This window comes from Lagenorhynchus albirostris, chromosome 4 (assembly GCF_949774975.1).
Source record: "Lagenorhynchus albirostris chromosome 4, mLagAlb1.1, whole genome shotgun sequence".
NCBI classification, from domain to species: domain Eukaryota; kingdom Metazoa; phylum Chordata; class Mammalia; order Artiodactyla; family Delphinidae; genus Lagenorhynchus; species Lagenorhynchus albirostris.
In genome coordinates this window covers 14,515,127-14,537,542 of record NC_083098.1, presented here as the reverse complement: position 1 = coordinate 14,537,542, position 22,416 = coordinate 14,515,127, and the positions used below count along the sequence as shown (strand labels likewise).

The 22,416-nt window shown below is 38.4% G+C and overlaps 1 protein-coding gene across 1 annotated transcript in view; it reads left to right on the top strand.

Moving 5' to 3' along the window:
- The window catches only part of UNC5C (unc-5 netrin receptor C), a 387,317-nt gene that overhangs the window by 226,857 nt on the left and 138,044 nt on the right, over positions 1 to 22,416 (top strand). The window contains exon 2 of the mRNA XM_060147584.1: positions 6,112 to 6,333. Coding sequence (XP_060003567.1) covers positions 6,112 to 6,333 — 222 coding nt within the window. The remainder of the gene's footprint in view (positions 1 to 6,111; positions 6,334 to 22,416) is intronic.

Sequence of the window (22,416 nt, the reverse complement as noted above, 5' to 3'; positions counted from 1 at the left end):
CTTTTATTGATTATCAGCACTGTCCGTCATTACATATAACAGTAAGCGCTTTGGAAGAGAAAAACAAGAAAAACAATCCTTTTAATGTGCTGTCGGATTCTGAATGCTAGTACTTTGTTGAGGATATTTGCATATATGTTCATCAGTGATATTGGCCTGTTGTTTTCTTTCTTTGTGACGTCTGGTTTTGGTAACAGGGTGATGGTGGCCTCATAGAATGAATTTTGGAGTGTTCCTCCCTCTGCTATATTTTGGAAGAGTTTGAGAAGTATAGGTGTTAGCTCTTCTCTAAATGTTTGATAGAATTCGCCTGTGAAGCCATCAGTCTCAATTTCAGTGCTTGTGATTGGTCTGTTTATATTTTCTATTTCTTCCTGGTTCAGTCTTGGAAGGTTGTGCTTTTCTAAGAATTTGTCCATTTCTTCCAGGTTGTCCATTTTATTGGCCTATAGTTGCTTGTAGTAATCTCTTATGATCCTTTGTATTTTTGCAGTATCAGTTGTTACTTCTCCTTTTTCATTTCTAATTGTATTGATTTGAGTCTTCTCCCTTTTTTTTTTGTTGTTGTTGTTTTTTGCCGTACGCGGGCCTCTCACTGTTGTGGCCTCTCCAGTTGCGAAGCACGGGCTCCAGACGTGCAGGCTCAGCGGCCATGGCTCACGAGCCTAGCTGCTCTGTGGCATGTGGGATCTTCCCAGACTGGGGCACGAACCCGCGTCCCCTGCATCGGCAGGTGAACTCTCAACCACTGCGCCACCAGGGAAGCCCAAGTCTTCTCCCTATTTTTCTTGATGAGTCTGGCTAATGGTTTATCAATTTTGTTTATCTTCTCAAAGAACCAGTTTTTAGTTTTATTGATCTTTGCTGCTGTTTCCTTCAGTTCTTTTTCATTTATTTCTGATCTGATCTTCATGATTTCCTTCCTTCTGCTAACTTTGGGGTTTTTTTGTTCTTCTTTCTCTAATTGCTTTAGGTGTAAGGTTAGGTTTTTTATTTGAGGTGTTTCTTGTTTCTTGAGGTAGGATTGTATTGCTATAAACTTCCCCCTTAGAACTGCTTTTGTTGCATCCCATAGGTTTTGGATCATCTTATTTTCATTGTCATTTGTTTCTAGGTATTTTTTGGTTTCCTCTTTGATTTCTTCAGTGATCTCTTGGGTATTAAGTAGTATATTGTTTAACCTCCATGTGTTTGTATTTTCTACAGGTTTTTTCCTGTAATTGATATCTAGTTTCATAGCATTGCAGTCGGAAAAGATGCTTGATATGATTTCAATTTTCTTAAATTTACCAAGGCTTGATTTGTGACCCAGGATATGGTCTATCCTGGAAAACATTCCATGAACACTTGAGAAGAAAGTGTATTCTGTTATTTTTGGATGGAATGTTCTATAAATATCAGTTAAGTCCATCTTGTTTAATGTGTCATTTAAAGCTTGTATTTCCTTATTTCTTTTCATTTTGGATGATCTGTCCAGTGGTGAAAGTGGGATGTTAAAGTCCCCTACTATGATTGTGTTACTGTCAATTTCCCCTTTTATGGCTGTTAGCATTTGCCTTATGGTTTGAGGTGCTCCTATGTTGGGTGCCTAAATATTTAAAATTGTTATTTCTTCTTCTTGAATTGATCCCTTGATCATTATGTAGTGCCCTTTTTTGTCTCTTGTAATAGTCTTTATTTTAAAGTCTGTTTTGTCTAATATGAGAATTGCTACTCCAGTGTTCTTTTGATTTCCATTTGCATGGAATATCTTTTTCCATCCCCTCACTTTCTGTCTGTATGTGTCCCTAGGTCTGAAGTGGGTCTTTTGTAACAGCATTTATATGGGTCTTGTTTTTCTGTCCATTTAACCAGTTTATGTCGTTTGGTTGGAGCATTTAATCCATTTACATTTAAGGTAATTATTGATATGTATATTCCTATGACCATTTTCTTAATTGTTGGGTTTGTTATTGTAGATCTTTTCCTTCTCTTGTGTTTCCTGCCTAGAGAAGTTACTTTAGCATTTGTTGTAAAGCTGGTTTGGTGGTGCTTAATTCTCCTAGCTTTTGCTTGTCTCTAAAGGTTTTTATTTCTCCATTGAATCTGAGTGAGATCCTTGTTGCACAGAGTAATCTTGGTTTTAGGTTTTTCCCTTTCATCACTTTAAATATGTCCTGCCACTCCCTTCTGGCTTGAATAGTTTCTGCTGAAAGATCAGCTGTTAACCTTATGGGGATTCCCTTGTATGTCATTTGTTGTTTTTCCCTTGCTGCTTTTAATATTTTTTCTGTGTATTTAATTTTTGATAGTCTGATTAATAAGTGTCTTGGCATGTTTCTCCTTGGCTTTATCCTGTATGGGACTCTCTGTGCTTCCTGGAGTTGAGTGACTATTTCCTTTCCCATATTAGGGAAGTTTTCAACTATGATCTCTTCAAATATTTTCTCAGTCCCTTTCTTTTTGTCTTCTTTTTCTGGGACCCCTATAATTCAACTGTTGGTGCATTTAATTGTTGTCCCAGACGTCTCTTAAACTGTCCTCAATTCTTTATTTTCTTTATTCTACTCTGCAGTAGTCATTTCCACTATTTTATCTAACAGGTCACTTATCCGTTCTTCTGCATCAGTTATTCTGCTATTGTTTCCTTCTAGAGAATTTTTAATTTCATTTATTGTGTTGTTCATCATTGTTTGCTCATTAATTCTTCTAGGTCCTTGTTAAACGTTTCTTGTATTTTCTCCATTCTATTTCCAGAATTTTGGATCATCTTTACTATCACTACTCTGAATTCTTTTTCAGGTAGACTGCCTATTTCCTCTTCATTTGTTTAGTCTGGTGGGTTTTTACCTTGCTCCTTCATCTGCTGTGTGTTTCTCTGTCTTCTCATTTTGCTTAACTTACTGTGTTTGGGGTCTCCTTTTCACAGGCTATAGGTTTGTAGTTCCCGTTGTTTTTGGTGTCTGCCCCCAGTGGCTATGGTTGGTTCAATGGGTTTTGTAGGCTTCATCGTGCAGCGTACTAGTGCCTGTGGTCTGGTGGATTAGGCTGGATCTTGTCTTTCTGGTGGACAGGACCACGTCCGGTGTTGTGTTTTGGGGTGTCTGTGACCTAATTATGCTTTTAGGCAGCCTCTCTGCTAATGGGTGGTGTTGTGTTCCTGTCTTGCTAGTTGTTTGGCATGGGGTGTCCAGCACTGCAGCTTTCTGGTCGTTAGGTGGAGCTGGGTCTTAGAATTGAGACGGAGAACTCTCGGAGAGCTTTCGCCATTTCATATTACGTGGAGCCAGGAGGTCTCTGGTGGACCGATGTCCTGAACTTGGCTCTGCCACCTCAGAGGCCGAGGTGTGACATCCGGCCAGAGCACCAAGACCCTGTCAGCCACACGGCTCAAAAGAAAAGGGAGCAAAAAGAAATTAAGAAAGAAAGAAAAAAACAAAATAAAATAATGTTAGTAAAAGTAAAAAAAATTAAAATGTAATTTAAAAAAAGAAAAGAAAGAAAGAAGAGAGCAACTAAACCAAAACACAAATCTACCATGGTAACAAGCGCTAAAAACTATACTAAAAGAATAACAAAAATAAACCAAAAAAAAGGAAAAAAAGGGCAGAGCTATACAGACCAAATCACACAAAGAAGCATGCACATACACACTTACAAAAAGACAAAAAGGAAAAAAATATATATCATTGCTCCCAAAGTCCACTGCCTCAATTTTGGGATGATTCATTGTCTTTTCAGGTATTCTGCAGATGTAGGGTACATCAAGTTGATTGTGGACATTTAATCCACTACTCCTGAGGCTGCAGGGAGAGATTTCCCTCTCTTCTTTGTTCACACAGTTCCTGGGATTCAGCTTTGGATCTGAACCCGCCTCTGCGTGTAGGTCGCCTGAGGGCATCTGTTCTTCGCTCAGACAGGACGGGGTTAAAGGAGCCGCTGATTCGGGGGCTCTGGCTCACTCCGGCCAGGCGGGAGTGGGGGCACGGATGCGGGGCGAGCCTGCAGCGGCAGAGGCCGGCATGACGTTGAACCAGCATGAGGCACGCCGTGCGTTCTCCCGGGGAAGTTGTCCCTGGTTCACGGGACCCTGGCGGTGGCAGGCTGCACAGGCTCCCCAGAAGGGAGGTGTGGATAGTGACCTGTGCTCGCACACAGGCTTCTTGGTGGCGGCAGCAGCAGCCTTAACGTCTCATGCCCATCTCTGGGGTCCACGCTGATAGCCGCAGCTCGCGCCCGTCTCTGGAGCTCCTTTAAGCAGCACTCTTAATCCCCTCTCCTCACGCACCAGGAAACAAAGAGGGAAGAAAAAGTCTCTTGCCTCTTCGGCAGCTCCAGACTTTTCCCCGGACTCCCTCCTGGCTAGCCCTGGCTCACTAACCCCCTGCAGGCTGTGTTCACGCCGCCAACCCCAGTCCTCTCCATGGGATCCGACTGAAGCCCGAGCCTCAGCTCCCAGCCCCGCCCGCCCTGGCGGGTGAGCAGACAAGCCTCTCGGGCTGGTGAGTGCCAGTCGGCCCCGATCCTCTGTGCGGGAATCTCCCCGCTTTGCCCTCCGCACCCCTGTTGCTGCGCTCTCCTCCGCGGCTCCAAAGCTTCCCCCTTCCGCCACTCGCAGTCTCTGCCCGCCAAGGGGCTTCCTAGTGTGTGGAAACCTTTCCTCCTTCACAGCTCCCTCCCACTGGTGCAGGTCCCGTCCCTATTCTTTTGTCTCTGTTTAGTCTTTTTTCTTTTGCCCTACCCAGGTACTTAGGGAGTTTCTTGCCTTTTGGGATGTCTGAGGTCTTCTGCCAGCATTCAGTAGGTGTTCTGTAGGAATTGTTCCACATCTAGACGTATTTCTGATGTATTTGTGCGGGGGGAAGGTGGTCTTCATGTCTTACTCTTCCGCCATCTTGAAGGTCGAGCCTTATACTTTTCAAATACATTTTTCTAATGAAGTTCCTCTTGCTTTTGTCAGCTCTCAAGGCTAACACAGTGTAGTGGGAGGTGCAGTGCTATGTTGGAAAGATCACAGTTTTCGATGGTGACAAAACTGGGTTCTGATCCCAGTTTAGCTATTTACCACCTGAGTTTTCAGGTAGTAAATAGCAGAACTGGGATCAGGTATCCTCCTGGATGTTGAGTTTTGCCATGTGTAAAAATGAGAATAATCATCTAAATCCTTAATTGAACAACCAGTCAATAGACCTAACATACTGCCTGGTTCATAGCAGGCCCTCAAATTACTTAACTAGATGATATAGGAATCATTATTGTTATCCAACCAGGTTTGTTTGCCCAATATGCAGCAAGTCAAAATGCAGAGATGCCTTGGTCTGCAGGAAAGAGAGGATTTATTCACAAGGCAGCCAAGTAAGGAAATTAGGAATAAGTCTCAGAAGCACTTCCACAAAGGCAAGGGCTTGGGGGTATTTATGAGGAAAAATAAAGAAACAGGGTGGTCTAAGGCATGGGGAGCATGGGGAAGGGTGATTGGAAAAAGATGCAGTAATTGTTGTTCCACACAGGCGTAACTCATCTACAGGCTTCTGTTCACTCAAAAATGAAGGCCTGGGCTTCCCTGGTGGCGCAGTGGTTGAGAGTCTGCCTGCTGATGCAGGGGACACGGGTTCGTGCCCCAGTCCGGGAAGATCCCACATGCTGCGGAGAGGCTGGGCCAGTGAGCCATGGCCACTGAGCCTGCGCGTCCGGAGCCTGTGCTCCGCAACAGGAGAGGCCACCACAATGAGAGACCCACGTACCACAAAAAAAAAAAAAAAAAAAAAGAAGGCCCTTTGCAAGATCTGAGGGTGGAGTTTTCAGCCCTCTGATGTCAAAAGATCACCCAGTGTACACTCACGTGTGCCCAGTTGAAGGGTCAGTGGTCCTATCCAGTTTTAACCAGCTTAGCTCAGAGTAGACACAGCTAACTCCAAGTTCCTAGAAAATGACTCAAGCAAACATCTTATTGTTTAGGTGAGGTGCTCTTGGAGGACATGCAAGTCTTTTGTAGACCTTGATTAATGAAGGCAGGTGAAATGGATTTGACTAATGAATACCCACAGTTTCATTATTTTTGAAAGAGTAGCAAGTGAAAAGAAAATGGCTACAATGTTTTGAACATTTTTCACTTTCTTCTTGTTTTACCAGAGGACGACTTTTTTCATGAACTCCCAGAAACCTTTCCATCTGATCCACCTGAGCCTCTGCCACATTTCCTTATTGAGCCTGAAGAAGCTTATATTGTGAAGAATAAGCCTGTGAACCTGTATTGTAAAGCCAGTCCTGCCACCCAGATCTACTTCAAGTGCAATAGTGAATGGGTTCATCAGAAAGACCACATAGTAGATGAAAGGGTAGACGAAACCTCTGGTGAGTTTTCCATTGCATTTGGACTGCTGTTTAGGATTCACTTACTACTTTGGCATGTTGTCATATTGTTCTTTCAATTATTGAAATTGAAAATAGAATTACTATCCTTTGGTAAAAAGTTTTAAATCAGTTTGGTTAAGATTTGGTGATCTCTTTCCATGCATTGCAAAGTAAAACGTGATGAGTAAATCTTGATTTGATTCCTGTTAGACTGCATAGAATTAAGGCATGGTTCATGCTTAAGAAGATAAATAATGAGAGTGAATAGACTGAATTATGGTAAATAAATACCCCAGTAAAAGATGACCTTGAATTTCACTTGTGTGTCAAGTCTGGTGTCAGGTCTAAATATCCTGGGATTGAGGAACATGTTCAATTAAGGATAAATTATAGATGTTTACATGACTGTCAAATGTTAATTTCCATGCATTGTTTCCCCTTATATATTTTTAAACAATTTGTAAACATTGTAGACTCAAAATATTCTGTACCTTTAACTTACATCTAAAAATGAATCCTAATTACCTAATTCTTGGCTAAAGTTAAATCAGGAGTGATTGAGAATAGTGATATTGTGGGATCCACAAAGAGAAGTTGGGGGTGTAGACTCCATCTGGGTGGGTCTTCATCAGAGTATCTTTGCTTCTGGCATTGTTAAAACTCCTGGCTTTATTGCTCTGTAAACATCATTCTTAATAGTAAAATACTAAAGGCAAAGAGGATGAAGTAGATCTTAATAAACGGTGGGATTTACACTGGCTATAAAGGAAACTTTCTTGATAGGAAATCTTTATTCCACAATGGGTAAGTTAAGATAGTTCTGGAAACCCCTAGAGTTATTTTAAACTTAAAAGATATATATCTTTCTATAGAGATTCAACATTTTTTGGTCTCCAGTAGGAAGAATAACAATTTGAACTTTCACATCCCTTCTAGATCTGTGATTTTACATTGACATGTATTTTAAAAATTAAGACTTTATTGATCAATATGTCCAAGCTAAATAGTGACAAATATGATAAAAGTGAAAGCATTTAAATATCTTCATTTTCTTTCATAAATATCTCTACGTACCAAAATGGATACATGTTTTCAAAATTCAATTGTAATTAATTCATATTTGTATCCAAATGTTGGTTAATGAGGGGCAAGCAGTGACCAGCATTTGAAGGAAATCTGCTTTCAGTGTCTCTAATAATAAAGAGCTATTAGGTGATGGAGCATAAATATAACAGACTGTGAGAGGCCTGAGAAGAGGCATCTTTAAAAAAAAATGCATGTGAGACATATACTTATGTAACACAAATGGTCTTAGAAAATCAGGTGGCAGCTCTACATAATTGTCAACTTGTGAATCAATATGCTCACTGCATGCAAGCTGATGACTATAGAAATAACTGGGTATCCAACTGTATGGTCTCTTCCTTCAGGGAATTGGTCTGTTACACCTCTTGGTCTAATTACTCAGTAAATAACTCCACCAGATGTCTTCAAAATCTCGTGAATTGAGTTTTATTTGTTTCAGCTCATTTATTTGTAAAGATTTCAAACACACACATTTTAATAGTAGGAGGAAAAGAAAGAAATCACAAAACTAAAATGAGAGTCATAAACATACTTAGGCTTGTCTTTACTAGATTAATGAAAAAGCTTTTATAGGAAGATTGTAAATAAAGACAAAAGTGCTCTGATATGGAGCACCTCTAGCAGCTTTATGCTATCTTGGTAATGTGTGTGTGTGTATGTGTTTGTGTGTGTGTGTATTTTTATTTTCTTTTTAAAAGACATTTCCTCTCCATAAAGCATTATATTTTTTTTACTATTTCCACATAAAATTAATTACTATTGTATATACCAATGATTAAAAATACTTCTTAAAGCAACTATAAATGAAAATATATGGCATGTTTCAAGTTCAGAAGGGAATAGAGTAGAGCTAAGGAAAGACTTATCAGCCCTAATACTTGCATAGTATTCATATTTGGAGTGGAACACAACATACATTTTTGTTGTCTTTTGTTTTGATGCAAAACTGTACAAGATAGTGAGCATCCAGGGGAATGATTACCTTTAGATTTAGGAAAAAGACAGAGATACCCACAGATACTAGTATTATTTGGTATTGTTCTTAACACACTAGCCAATGCAATTAGACAAGACAAATAATTGAAAAACATAAAAATTATAAAGCAAGTTGAAAACTATCATTTGGACAAATATGATTTTGTAGGTCTGGAAAACTTATGCAGTTTCATAGGAAAAAATTGAAAAAACATTAAGAGAATATAGAAAAGTGGCTGATAAAAGATATACATAACCCATCAACTTTTCTAAGTACAGTCGATTCAAATTATAATGGAATAAAATACATAATTTACAATAACAATGTAAAAAATGTAGATACAAAGCTATCAAGAAATTTGTAGAATTTTAGAAGAATATAAAAATCTAGGGCTTCCCTGGTGGCGCAGTGGTTGAGGGTCCGCCTGCCGATGCAGGGGACACAGGTTCGTGCCCTGGTCTGGGAAGATCCCACATGCCGCGGAGTGGCTGGGCCCATGAGCCATGGCCGCTGAGCCTGCACATCCGGAGCCTGTGCTCCACAACGGGAGAGGCCACAACAGTGAGAGGCCCGCGTACCGCAAAAAAAAAAATCTACTCAGAGACCAAAAAAAATAGAATGACTTGAATAAATAGAAAGACATATCTTGTTCTTAGATAGAAAGACAATATTTTTAAATGTTTGCTATTTGTAAATGAATCCATAAAGTCGCCAACATTGTATGAAAAATAATTTGTGAAAATAGCTGGAAGAATTATAAAATAGTAGCATAATAAGGAAATACCAGCTTTTTATAAGTGTATTATAAGGCTAAAGAAGTTTGATCATAGCAAAGAATAAGATACACAGATTAAAGGACCAAAATAGAAACTAGGAAATAAAATCTAAGGCGTTTTACAATATGTTGAAGATGATTTTTAAACCCACAACGTAGGCAGTTAGAAAAGTAATAAATAAATAAATAAAGCTTGAGTTCTAGATCATTCTTTAGAATAAAATAAATTCTAGATGTTAGGGCTTAACATCATCATCATTATCATCATCACTGTCATCATTGTTGTCATTGGTAGTCATCACCATCGTCACTAGGAGAAAATTTTGGCAGTTTTTTGGTTGGTTGTTTGGTTTCAATGGTGATCAAAGCTTTTTTAATGAAGACAAAATCCAGAAGCTTTATAAGAAAACATTATTTTTTGAAAAAGCATTATTAAATTTAAATAAAGCAAGAAAAGCACAAAAACCAAGGGACAGATATATACTAATCAAAGGGCTAATTTAATTAATATATTACTAGCTCTTAAAATATGTTAAGAAAAAGATCTGCAACCCAGTATAAAAAATTGAGCAGAGTTTCAAAATGGAGATATAGGAAGAGAAATGTAAATGGTAAATACGCATCTAAGAAAATGTTGTCAAGATCAGAACAGTTCTTAGTATACAGTGTTGATGAAGGAGTGGGATAGGGGTATTTCATACTTTGTTGATGAGGTTGCAAATTGATGTAATCTTTTTGAAGATCAATTTGAAAATACCTATCAATATTTAAATGTATACACTCTTTCACTCAGTAACTACAAGTTTAGGAACTATCTAAAAATAAAATTCCTAATGAGCACAAAGACTTGTGTGAAAGGTGGTCCATTGCACCCTTGTTGCAGTTAGCATATCAAGGGCTGATCAACTCTAGGATGGAATACTGTGCTGCTTTGTAAAACAGTGAGGTTTCTCCATATGTGAAGCTGTAGAAAAATCTCTCAGATAAAATATGAAATGAAAACCAAAGTACAGAACATTGTGTGCAATATGTCCTTATTATGGAAAAAAGAGAATGCACATGTATTTGTCTATGCATTGGGATTTTTTTGAAAAACATACAAGCAGTTGACAGGTCAGAATCTGGGGCAGTAAGATACTTCTTTTATTGTTTGATTTTTGTTCAATCCTGTGAACATTTTATTTTCTTGATAGATAATGAAACCTGAATTTTAAAAGCCCAAACTACTTCATTGCATCTTTTTGCCTGTTATCATAAATCTCCAATCTGTACAACTACTGGAAGTGGGGGGGTTTGTAGGCCTCATATTAGAGCTCTTTGCTTTCCTGTGAGACCAGAACAGTGTGAATGGAATTGAACTGCTCGGTTTGGGGGTTTTTTCCTCTGAAGTTAGATTCACCTGCAACTTTGGTGCTCAACTCTTTATTTAATACAGTCTGAGTATTGTTTTGTTATGGGCCTTAGTGATTCTTAATATCAAGAAACGTTAGGATACATTGTCTTGAAATATATTACAAATTAGAGAAATTTTCTTGGCATTTTAAAAATCAGATTGGTTCTTAGATGATAGGACAGAGAGAAGTCATTGCAAAAAGTTTGTTTTTATAGGTCCCTCTACCTTAGAATAATGATATCTGGAAGCGTGTGGCAATCAGGTACACAGCCTTGCAACTAAGAAAAATCAACTGCATTCAGTAAAATCTCCATCAGAAGTACGTTTTAATTAAAAAACTACAAAAGAACAAAACAAAAAAGAACAAAAGTTTCTCTCCAGTTCACAAAATTCTTCCTTTTAATATGCTCTCTTGCTCTGAAGTATTAAGTAAATGATTATTTATATTCACTGAGCAAAGCTATATACCATTGATCATAAAATATACTGATTAAAGATCATTCATTACTGTTACTGTTTGCTTTTCCATCATTTAAATCACGTTTGCATTTCTTGCAAACATGTAATATTAAGAAACAGAAAAGTGGAAAGCAGCATATATTAGATGGTTTAGAAATTTTCAATGTTGAGAAGCTCTTGATTTGATAATATAGTAATAAGTACCCATGTTCCTTTCAGGATTCCAAAGAAATTTTGATGTACTCAAAATTTTATGGTTACATTTTTACGAAAAGCTCAGGCTTGGTTGCTTGCTTTCTATTTACTTGAAGCCTTTTCAACCCTTGTTTCCATGGTACCTAAGATTCACCATTGAAAAGTAAATATTTCCCCTCTGTGAAGAACCAAGGGAGTTCAGAAAACCTCAGTTGGCTTGAAATTTTACTAAACCCTAGGTTTTCCCTTTTCATCTTTTTTGCTCACAATAGCAGAATATTATCAATAGAACCAACACAGAGAGTTCCGAGCTTTATACTGAATGTCATGTATTATGACATTTAGTCATCACAGCAATCTTATGAGATAATTTTGGGATTCTCCTTTTGCAAATGAGAAAACTGAGGCTCAGAACCCAGGGTTCTCTGATTCCAAAGCCTCTGCTCTTGGCCCTGTAGTCAGTGTCTCCCTAAATTCTACCATAACTTTGAACACATAACTAAATTGAGCTAAAAAAAGAGCTATGTAATACAATTATCCCTTTTCTCAGGAAAGGAAATCTGGTTCCAAATGTCAGCTAAACATTTATCTTTCATGATATTCATCTCCCTTCTTGCCTTGTGTCAAGTTTTTCATATGTGACCCTTTGTGGTTCTTTAATAATTAAGATAGTGCTCCTTAGGATTTGATTATTTTTATTTGTGAAGGTATTTAACATTTGGACAAATAGCAAAATTGGAAAGAATTTCAATTGGTGAGCAAAAGGTGAGCCTTAACAGAAAAAAAAGAAATTGATGAAGAGAAACTATACTTGGATACAAATTAAAGTAAATTGCCTTTACTCAAGACAGAGCTTTTAAAAAATATATTGTGCTCACTCAGATCCCTATTTGTTACAAGAGTGGCACAGTTGAAATTCTTTGTCCTCTTGTCTTCCTATTTTAGATACCTCTTTATTCCATTCCATCAGCCAAAACAGAAATCTCAGCTTTATCCCTTCTTTCAGTAGCCAAAGTGATCATCAAATACTGCTAATTCCTTCTCAGAATTCTCCCATAAAACATCCTTCTGTTTTTAATTCTTGATGCTACTCCCCTAGTATAGGCCTTAATTATATACCTCTTAGATTATTTAAATAGCCTCCTACACTTTCTTGGTGTCAGCCTTTCTCCTCAGCAATTAATTCTCCAGGTAGTTATAGGCCTAAAGAACAGGCCCAAGTGTTTATATCATTCCATTTCTTAAAATATATGTCTTTCCTTTGTCCATGGAATAAAGCATATCCTCCTTGGTCATATATTCAAAAGCTTCAGTACAGTCTGTTCTTAATCAAACTTTCTAGCCTTATTTTAATAGTTTCTCCCCCACCGCATGCTCCGTATGCTAGGCCAGTTTGGTTTTTCCTCTTAAACTGTGTTCAGTGAACCACCACTGTCTTATAAGTGCTATTTGGGAAAAAAACAAAAAGGAAACAAACAAAAATCTTTGTGGTCAAATAATTTCAGAAACACTGCAATAATTATATTACTCTTTTGGAGAAAATATAAAGTATATTTGCATGTAGAAGTCCCAGGAAGGTCCCAGAAGTGGAAAAATATTTTTTAACCTCATATTGTTTGGTAGCTGAACTCTTTTTCTCAGAACCTCTGTTAAAATATCATGAGAACTTAATGTCACACCAAGACATGGTTTAGAAAATGCTGCTCATACATTTTCAAAGGGAAATTATGTAAGATTTGTTTAAATTTTATTAAATGAATGCAAATACTCTACACTTTTGTGTCTTAGGATCCTAGAAGGTTTAAGCTGTGAGACTGTAACAGTCATTTAAACTCAATGAATTATTGGCATGCTTCTCATTCAATTATATTAAAGTGAGCATAATCAGTTTTCTGTTATCATGACTTAATGGTGCTACTTTTGTCATATGGAACTTTAGGAAATAGGTCTGGTCATCTCCTGGCCTATTCCTAATTTTAGTTATTTGAAAGGGACAGTTATCACTTCTCCTTTCCCAAGTTCTCTCTCCTCTTCAGTCTAAGCATTATGAGCTGAAGAGTAAGCTCCATGAATTCAGGGATTATGTCTATCTTTTTTGCTATCTAGCTCCATGCTTAACTTGGTGTTGGGTTCTTAGTAGGTGCTCAATAAATGTGTGTTGTATGAAATAATGTTTCTTTATACCATACTTTCCTCCATCCTACCTCTGTTAAAATCCTACTCATTTTTTTTTTTTTTTTTTTTTTTTTTTGCGGTACGCGGGGCTCTCCCTCCCTGTTGTGGCCTCTCCCGTTGCGGAGCACAGGCTCCGGACGCGTAGGCCCAGCAGCCATGGCCCATGGGCCTAGCCGCTCCGCGGCATGTGGGATCTTCCCGGACCAGGGCACGAACCCGTGTCCCCTGCATCGGCAGGCGGACTCTCAACCTGTGCCACCAGGGAAACCCCAAAAATCCTACTCATTCTTAAAGAAGTATCTCAAAAGCAATATCATAGGTGAATCCTTCTATAAAACCCCAAGTCATAGCATAAACATGTCCGCATTTCACTTATGTGTGCTTCCATTTTCATTATACTCATAAATGTGAAATGTATATGTGTATTATACATAAGAAGTTATCAATATTCAGTCATTTTTGAGGTACAAAAATGGCAGTTTCTTGTAATTCAATATCATGTTATTTATGATATATATAAAATCTCTGTCTCTTCAACTAGATTGGAATGGTATGGTAGGGCCTGTGTTTTGTAAAGCTTTGCCTTTTGTAGTTTATAACATATGGCATTAAGCACAAGAGATGATGAATAAAAGTTTGTGAGATTGTAGCCATTCATCCTACTAAATTTGGGTAACTGAAATGTAGTGATACAAACTAATGATGTTTTTATTTGGAATACTTCGTGAATAGGTAATTTGAGAAATGCACAAAGCATAATCTTCTATAAGAGGAGTTACTTTACACATTAAATACACACAATTTTCAGACCAGTTGTTATTCTCCATGCAAAATAATTACTGTAAACTTAGTTCTCATTAATAGAATTAATATTTTCTAAAGGAAGTTCGGTGGGCTTTGTTTAAATTTTAGTGAATGATGCATAAAATTTGGAAGCCCTATTTGAACTTTATTCCATATTTTGTTATGTAATTCAGTGGGAGTATTGCCTTTGCAAGATAGAGCCTTATATTTATAATATGTTTGTCTGCCAATGAAGATAAATGATTCCGGAATATAAATCAATTATTTATTTGATTTCCTTCTCAAAGGTCCTTCTTTCAATACTAGAAACTAACAATTTTTCTTTTTGGTATGAGGCTAGCCCCAAAATAAAAATAGAAAACTGTCAAGGATCCATGTAGTACATTAAGGCTTTTCCACTGAGTCAATCAGGTAACTTGGCAAGAAACTAGTTACCAGTTAGTGATAACAGAATATTAATTATCCCGAAATATATACTTTTTCATACTCTTCATTTTTTAGTGCTCACAATTGATTTATCCTAATTTCACATCGACGTTTTTTTTAAACACCTGAGTTCACATGGCCAACATATCCCAGCTGCAATTACAAAAGTTGGTTGGATTGGAGTTCTAGAACTTGGATTTTAGTTGCTTTCATTCCATTCTAGCATGAAAATAGTCTTGGCTAGCTGAGTGATTTGGGCTCTCACTGTGTATAAAGCTGGCTTTTGTTTCCATTCTTTTCCTAACTTACGAACAGAAGTGAGTACTTGAAAAATTGGGGGCTACACATTTGGATTCCTTTTGTTTCTAATATGTCATTGTCATGAAGTTTTTATTGTTGTTGTTGTGTGTTTTATAATTCCAATATTTGCAAACATCAATATTATAGATTCTGTACATACTGCATGCAAAACACCCTGACTACACCATATTTACAGAACTATATAATTTTAATTCAGTTTTATCCCATGGGGAAGATTTTTAAGATTTGAATTACATACTGTATAGAAAAATGTAACACCATGTATTTTTTAATACATGATTGTATTAAACATGATTGTAGAGTAAGAACATGATTAAAGTAAAGGCAAGAACACATCACATCTTTCAATGCAGTTTTAGCTAGCTGTGTTTCATTAGAGGAAAACAGAAATTTTCTAAAATTATATACAGCGAGAGTTTTTAATGTAATGAACACAAAGGAATTCTCCCTTGCCAGATAACACTTAGGGCAAGGTTACTTGTAATGCATTGCTCCTTTCTCTTCCTACCGTTAAGATGAAAGCATTGATTAATACAGTGTAATCAAGAATATGCATATAAGTTGATATGTAAGGACATACATATGTATATTTGTGTGAGTGTGTTTGTGTGTGTGCCTTTCTAAATTTTGAGAAGAGAAGATCAAATGCTACCCACCCCTAGGCTCATACAGAGACTACAATAAGAAACAGGAGTCCAAGAACCATTCTTCACTAGATTACTTGCTACCCAAACAGGGCATTTCAGGAGCACAACTAGTGACTGTGTTGCTATAGCAATTTTGCCATGTGCCCAGCAACCATGCATATGCCGTGGCTTAGAGTTTTAATATGCCCACTTCAAGGTGAGAATAGCACAAGTGTTAAAAGCCATAATGTATTTTTAATCTAATGTTTGGCTAAAATATGTAAGGGGTTTTTTTGTTTGTTTGTTTTTGTTTTTGTTTTGCGGTACGCGGGCCTCTCACTGTTGTGGCCTCTCCCGTTGCGGAGCACAGGCTCCGGATGCACAGGCTCAGCGGCCATGGCTCACGGGCTCCGTGGCATGTGGCATCTTCCCGGACCGGGGCACAAACCTGTGTCCCCTGCATCGGCAGGCGGACTCTCAACCACTGCGCCACCAGGGAAGCCCTATGTAAGGGTTTTAAAGAGAGTTTCTTGTTCTTTATTTTCATGGGAAGGAACATACTTAACAGAGTTCCAGATTATAATATGAAGTGGATTTATCATCTTATTTAAGGAAGTTTGAGAACAATTTCAGCTTAAAAAAGAGGGTTAGCTTCCTAAAGAGCATGCCTTTCTCTCCAAATTTAAATGTTCTTTTTTGGTGTCTGTACCTATTATGCTAAATATAAATAAACCTGGTTGATAATTATGCAATAACGACCCAGGTTATTGTCCTTCTTATGTTGTGATGTCAGGAATTGTTATCCATTCTGTTTGAGGCTCTGTATCTATCACTAAATCTTCCTATTCAATATTCTCCCAATACTTGGCTCAAAATTTTCTCCCTCCTCACCCCACGTTTTTGGGGCATCTTAAAAAATGGAACAGATAAGTTTTTAGTTAAAAAAATATTGCAATCAATGAATAATGCTGAAATTTGAGGGGTGAAGCCTTTACTTGCTCTGGATTCTTTAGTCTTCGCCCCCTAATTTCGTCAATCCAGAATCATCCCTTAGCTAGGGATTTTCAGAGCCCTCTTGGGGATGCCTGTTGAAATAACCAGTCTTGCCAGTTCCTCTGAAAAGCACTATTTGGAGATACAAAACCAGCATATAAAACATGAGAACTACAGTTAGCAGAATATCAGGGTCTGGCAAAAAAGCAAGCACAGCATGTAGGAAGTATAATATCTAGCAATGAAAAACAATTCAGATTAGGGAAGTCTTAGACTCATTTCTAATTTCATTGAGGGCTTAACCTGATTTTTGAAATCTGTTTCGGAAGAAATCTCCAAGAACATGAAAGCAAGAGCAGCAAGGAAATATTAAGGCATTTGCTGTCAACCCTGTGGCTGCATTTGACAATCATCAGTGGGAGATTTTTGAAAATACGTATGTCCTGGCCTCACCCCCAGAGAGAATGGTTTAATTGGGAACAGGGCATAGCTTTTTCTTTGTCTGTCTGCTTGTTTTAAGCTCACTAGCAATGCTAATGTACAACCAGGCTTGAAAATTGTTGAGACACTGCTGTGAAAATGCAGCATAGAGGAAGTACATAGACTTTCTATTCAAAAACCATGACCCAGATACTTTACTTGGTGCTGTAAGTAGAGATAAAACTAAGACCTGATGCACTTAAGGAGATCACAGTCTAGAGAGGTCAAAATAGAGGAGGGAAAAGAGAGAGTGGAAAAGAGTATGCTTTACTGTTTGCTTGGGTTCTCCTTTCATTATGAGAATAAATTTGTGAAACCCCTTGATATTTCCATGGTATAGAGTTACATGGTAGAGAGCCCCTGCTTTCTTCAATATCCTTTCGCCTGTCTCTGCCTATTAAACTTCTCAGGCTGAGAGATAGCAGCCTCCTGACGGAAGAAGGGGGAACTCCAGCGCTTGAGTGAATTAAAATTTAGCTGGAAAAACCCAGGGGAATGTTCTGTGCAAGGCAGTTCCAGGAATGGCAGGGAATGAATGACATGCCTCTTTTTATAGCTACAGCCTTGATGATTCTAGACAATGATGCCCTCTGTTTGAAATGACATTAGTGACTAAAAGGCTACCTCCCCACACCCATCCCATGGGGCATTTGTGAAACCAGAAAAACACTGCGTGGCAGACAGCTTTTCCTCACCTTTTTGCTCTGTCAGATTCTTGAGTCTACTCTTTGAATGTACAGACAGAGAATAAATGCCCTTAGTCACTGTATTAGTTTCTGACGGCTGCCACAATAAATTACTATGAAATTCGTAGCTTAAAACAACAGAAATTTATTCTCTTCCAGTTTTGGAGACTAGAAGTCTGAAATCCAGCAGAGTCACACTCCTTCTGGGGAGTCTGGAGGAAAATCTGTTCCTTGTCTCTTCTAGCTTCTGGTGGGGGTCCCGGCATTCCTGGGCTTGTGGCCCCATCACTTCAATCTCTGCCTCTGTCTTCACATCACTTTCTCTTCTTTGTCTGTCTTATCTGTATGTCTCTTACAAAGACACTTATCACTGGATTTAGGGCCCACCTTGATAATTCAAGGTCTCAAAATCCTTAATTTAACTCTATCTGCAAAACCCGTTTACCAAATAAGGTAACATTCACCTGTTCTGGGGACTCATATGTGAACATAATCTTGTTAGGGGCCACCATTTAGCCCACTATAGTCACCAAACATCTGTCAAGAAGAAGTCACTTAATATGACAGTTGAAAAGGGCAACAAACCTTAACAGACACCACACCAACAGGACAAATAGGTGGCAAGTAAACATATGAAAAGATGCTCCACATCATATATCAGGAAAATGCAAATTGAAACAATGAAATACCACTACAAATCTATTCAAATGGCCAAAATTCAGAACACTGACAACACCAGTGCTGGCAAGAATGTGGAACAGCGTGAACTCTCATTTATTTCTGGTTGGAAAGCAGAATGGTACAGCCACTTGGAAGGCAGTTTAGCGGTTTTTTACAAAACAAAACATACTCTTACCATATGACACAGCCATTGCACTCCTTGGTATTTACCCAAAGGAACTGAAAACTTATGTTCACACAAAATCATGGATGTTTATAGCAACTTTATTCATAATTGCCAAGACTTGGAAGCAACCAAGATGTCCTTCAGTAGGTGAATGGGTAAATAAGCTTTAGTCCATCCGGACAAGGGAATATTATTCAGTGCTAAAAAAAAAAAAATAAGTTGTCATGTCATGGCAGGATAGAGAGGAACCTTAAAGGTATATTACTACGTGAAAGAAATCAATCTGAAAAGGCTACATACTGTGTGATTTCAACTATTTGACATTTGGGTAAAGGGAAAACTATGGAGACAGTAAAAAAATCAGTGGTTGCCGGGGAAGGGAAGGACGAATAGGTGGAGCACAAGAGGATTTTTAGGGCAGTGAAACCACTCTGTATCATACTTTAATGGTGGGTACGTGTCATTACATATGTCCAAATCCATAGAACGTACAATACCCAGAGTGAACCTTAATGTGAACTATGGACTTTGGGTGATGATGCGTCAATGTAAGCCCATCAATTGTAAAAAAAATGTACCACTCTGGTGGGAGATGTTGACAATAGGGGAGGCTATGCATGTGTGGGAGCAGTAGGTATATGGGAAATTTCTGTACCTGTCTCTCAATTTTGCTGGGAACCTAAAACTGCTCTAAAAAATAGTAGTAGTCTATTAAATACCAGGACCAGAAAAGGCCATGATAGTGGAGGCATGAGTAGGGCTGCTGGGGGCTGAAAGAGAAGGCACTTACCTGGCTATTTCCCCTCGTTTAGTCAGTATTTCTAAGTTAACTATACATGTAGCAGGCAATGAAAGCATTTACCAGCTTTCTGAAGCCTCTCCCAATCTGTTGCGTTGTCCTGTGGGCCAGATGCAGGGAAAGAGCTGCACAGCCAGGCTCTTGTGTCGCTCACTTTTCTCATGCCACGGCATCCTTGCCAGCCTCTGTGCTCTAACAGTTGTCCTGTCTCATGGAAACCTAAAAATTCTCATAACTACGTTTCTCATGAAAACTCTTGCCCCACAGAGTTGCCAAAACCAAATTGAAATAGCCAATACAACCTAAAGAGCTACACTTGATAATTTCTTCTACACACACACACACGCACGCACGCACGCACGCGCGCGCGCGCACACACACACACACACTTTCGCTTGACCTAGCAACACAATAGAAATGTAAACACATTGTTAATGCAGTCGCTCTCAGTTGGCTTCCCAGATGGCTTAAGTTCAATAGATTTTTCCCCCTGATTTCCTCAGCTTCTCCTAGTAAGTGCTAAACAACCATTATGCCTTTTCCTGCACATTGAAATTCATCTGCAGCTACTAAACTGCCTCCAAAGTGCTTCAATTTTGCATGAGTGCTAAGCTGGGGACTGGGAGACATTACCCAGTGCTGAAGGCCCAGATCATTAGAAAGAGCATGTAAATCCTCTGAACCAGAAATAAAAAGTGCAGAGATTTCCTTTGTGAAGTCCCAACTGCAGCTTTACGTAAAACATGAACCTTTGGCAAGATTTTAGGTGTTTCTTTTCACCTTCTCAACTGTAATTTTGCCTGACTTCGGCTTATGTGTTCTCATTTTTTTAAACATTTATTTCACAGTCAGAAGCGTATGAAATAATAGCCATGCGGTGTCATTATTTCTCTTCTTAGGACAACCGGAGCCCTCTTCACTTTTAACGGGGATGGAACTTCAAAGGATTGCTAAGGGATCACCCACATGATATGTTTTTAAAACAAACCTGAGACCAGCTTTGGGGGGATGGGTGGAGATATATGAGATATGTGCAGGGGACATAAATCTACATTATTTAAATATAGATGTAGGAAGTGTACCGATACTGGATTATGGAGAGAGGTTGGGGTAGAATCAGAAGAGGATAGGGAAAATTATTAATGAGAAAGAGGTGGTTGTGTTCTCATTTTTCAATAGATACATCCCTGTACATTATTACCTAGAAGTCTTATTTGTGTTTTTCAAGGTGAACATCATTTTATCTGTACTTGACCTGTTTCCACCTCTGCTATCCTCCCAGCCTGCTTGTCAGACTACCTCGCTGCAAATTAGAAGCGAGCGTGTGGTCAGCTAGAGCAGTACCTGTGGGAGAGCGGGCCCAGGAGGGCTGGAATTCTGAGTGTCCTGCAGCTCTGTCTGCTGTGGGCTGGGCTGGGGCCCTAAGCCCGTGGAGTCGTGACAAAAGCTCTATGATGGGAAGGTTGACTCTCCATCCTCATTCAGTATTTCCTTTGCAGCAAAATTTTGTGAACAGTTATGAGAACATTTTACATTTTCGTCTATAGTATATCCATTCAAGAGTAATAAACCAGGCTCCTTTCACATGATTGGTCTGTAATTATTTCTCTTTTTCCATATATGTATGTAATAACTCAGGCTATCTTTAAGATTCTGATAGCAAAAATATACATTTAAGATGAGATACAGCAGTTCACTATTTATCTCTAAACATATTTCCAAGGACATTTATTTATTTATTTTAATTAATTAATTAATTATATTTCTGGCTGCGTTTGGTCTTCGTTGCGGTGCGCGGGCTTCTCATTGCGGTGGCTTCTCTTGTTGCGGAGCACGGGCTCTAGGCCTGCGGGCTTCCGTAGTTGTGGCTCATGGGCTCTAGAGCGCAGGCTCAGTAGTTGTGGTACACGGGCTTAGTTGCTCCCTGGCATGTGAGATCTTCCTGGACCAGGGCTCGAACCCGTGTCCCCTGCAGTGTCCACTGCCCCACCAGGGGAGTCCTCCAAGGACATTTATTAACCACTGATTTATTCAACACTGCGTATGCAAGTGGGATCTGACAGAAATGTGACTAAATGGGCTTGTAGGGTAAGAAGTAAATGCATTCCAACTTGGAAGTGAAAAGAAAATACTAGATGAATGATATGCATGTAAATACACATAGTATTATTTGGTGCGTATGTATACTGCCTGTATAACATACCCACTTTATGCTGAAGCCCAGTTTTGTTTGTCAGCATGTTGTATCTGTCCTTCAGACTGCACAGTCCTATCCATTAATTTCATTTTACTATTTTTTTCTGAAAACCCAGCTAATCATGCAAATGTCATCTTTATTAGTGTATCATCACAAAATATTAATTATTGTGGTTCCACACCTTATGACACTGAACTGCACATATGAAATAGCTAGCTTTCCCGTTCTCCCATAGAGATTGTCTATCCACTAGGGTATGTATCCTTTGAAGGGAATACATTTATAAAAGAAAGGAAAAGAACAAAACTTTACCTGGAGATATGAACAGAGACATGATTGAAGCTGTTGGTTCAGTTGGCAGTATTATACAGTTACATAAATATCTCAGGAAATCGGAGCTCGTGGTGGGAAACAATCATTTTTCCTTCTTAATTTTTCTTTGTGGTGCTGGTGCAGAATGGACGTGAAGACATTACAAGTTACACACGACATTCAGAATCAGGCATCACTCGTACATTATTTCAAGTTTTAGTTTTCTTATCTCTTGTGAAAACATCAAAATAAGATGTTGGACTGTAAAGAAAATTATAATAGTAACTAAACATTATAACCTAGATTTTCACATCAATTTCTTCAACATTTATTTTAGAAATAGTATTTTGAAAAACTGCAAGTACACTATTTGAAAATATTTTTCTTACATAATAAGCCAATTATACTGTTTTATAACATTTGGGGCATAATATTAAAATCACACATTCAGATATTTGAAAACTGAATTATATGGTAGAAGGCCATCTAATATTTATGTCGTATTCTCTCCTTCCTGGGCACACAGGAATATT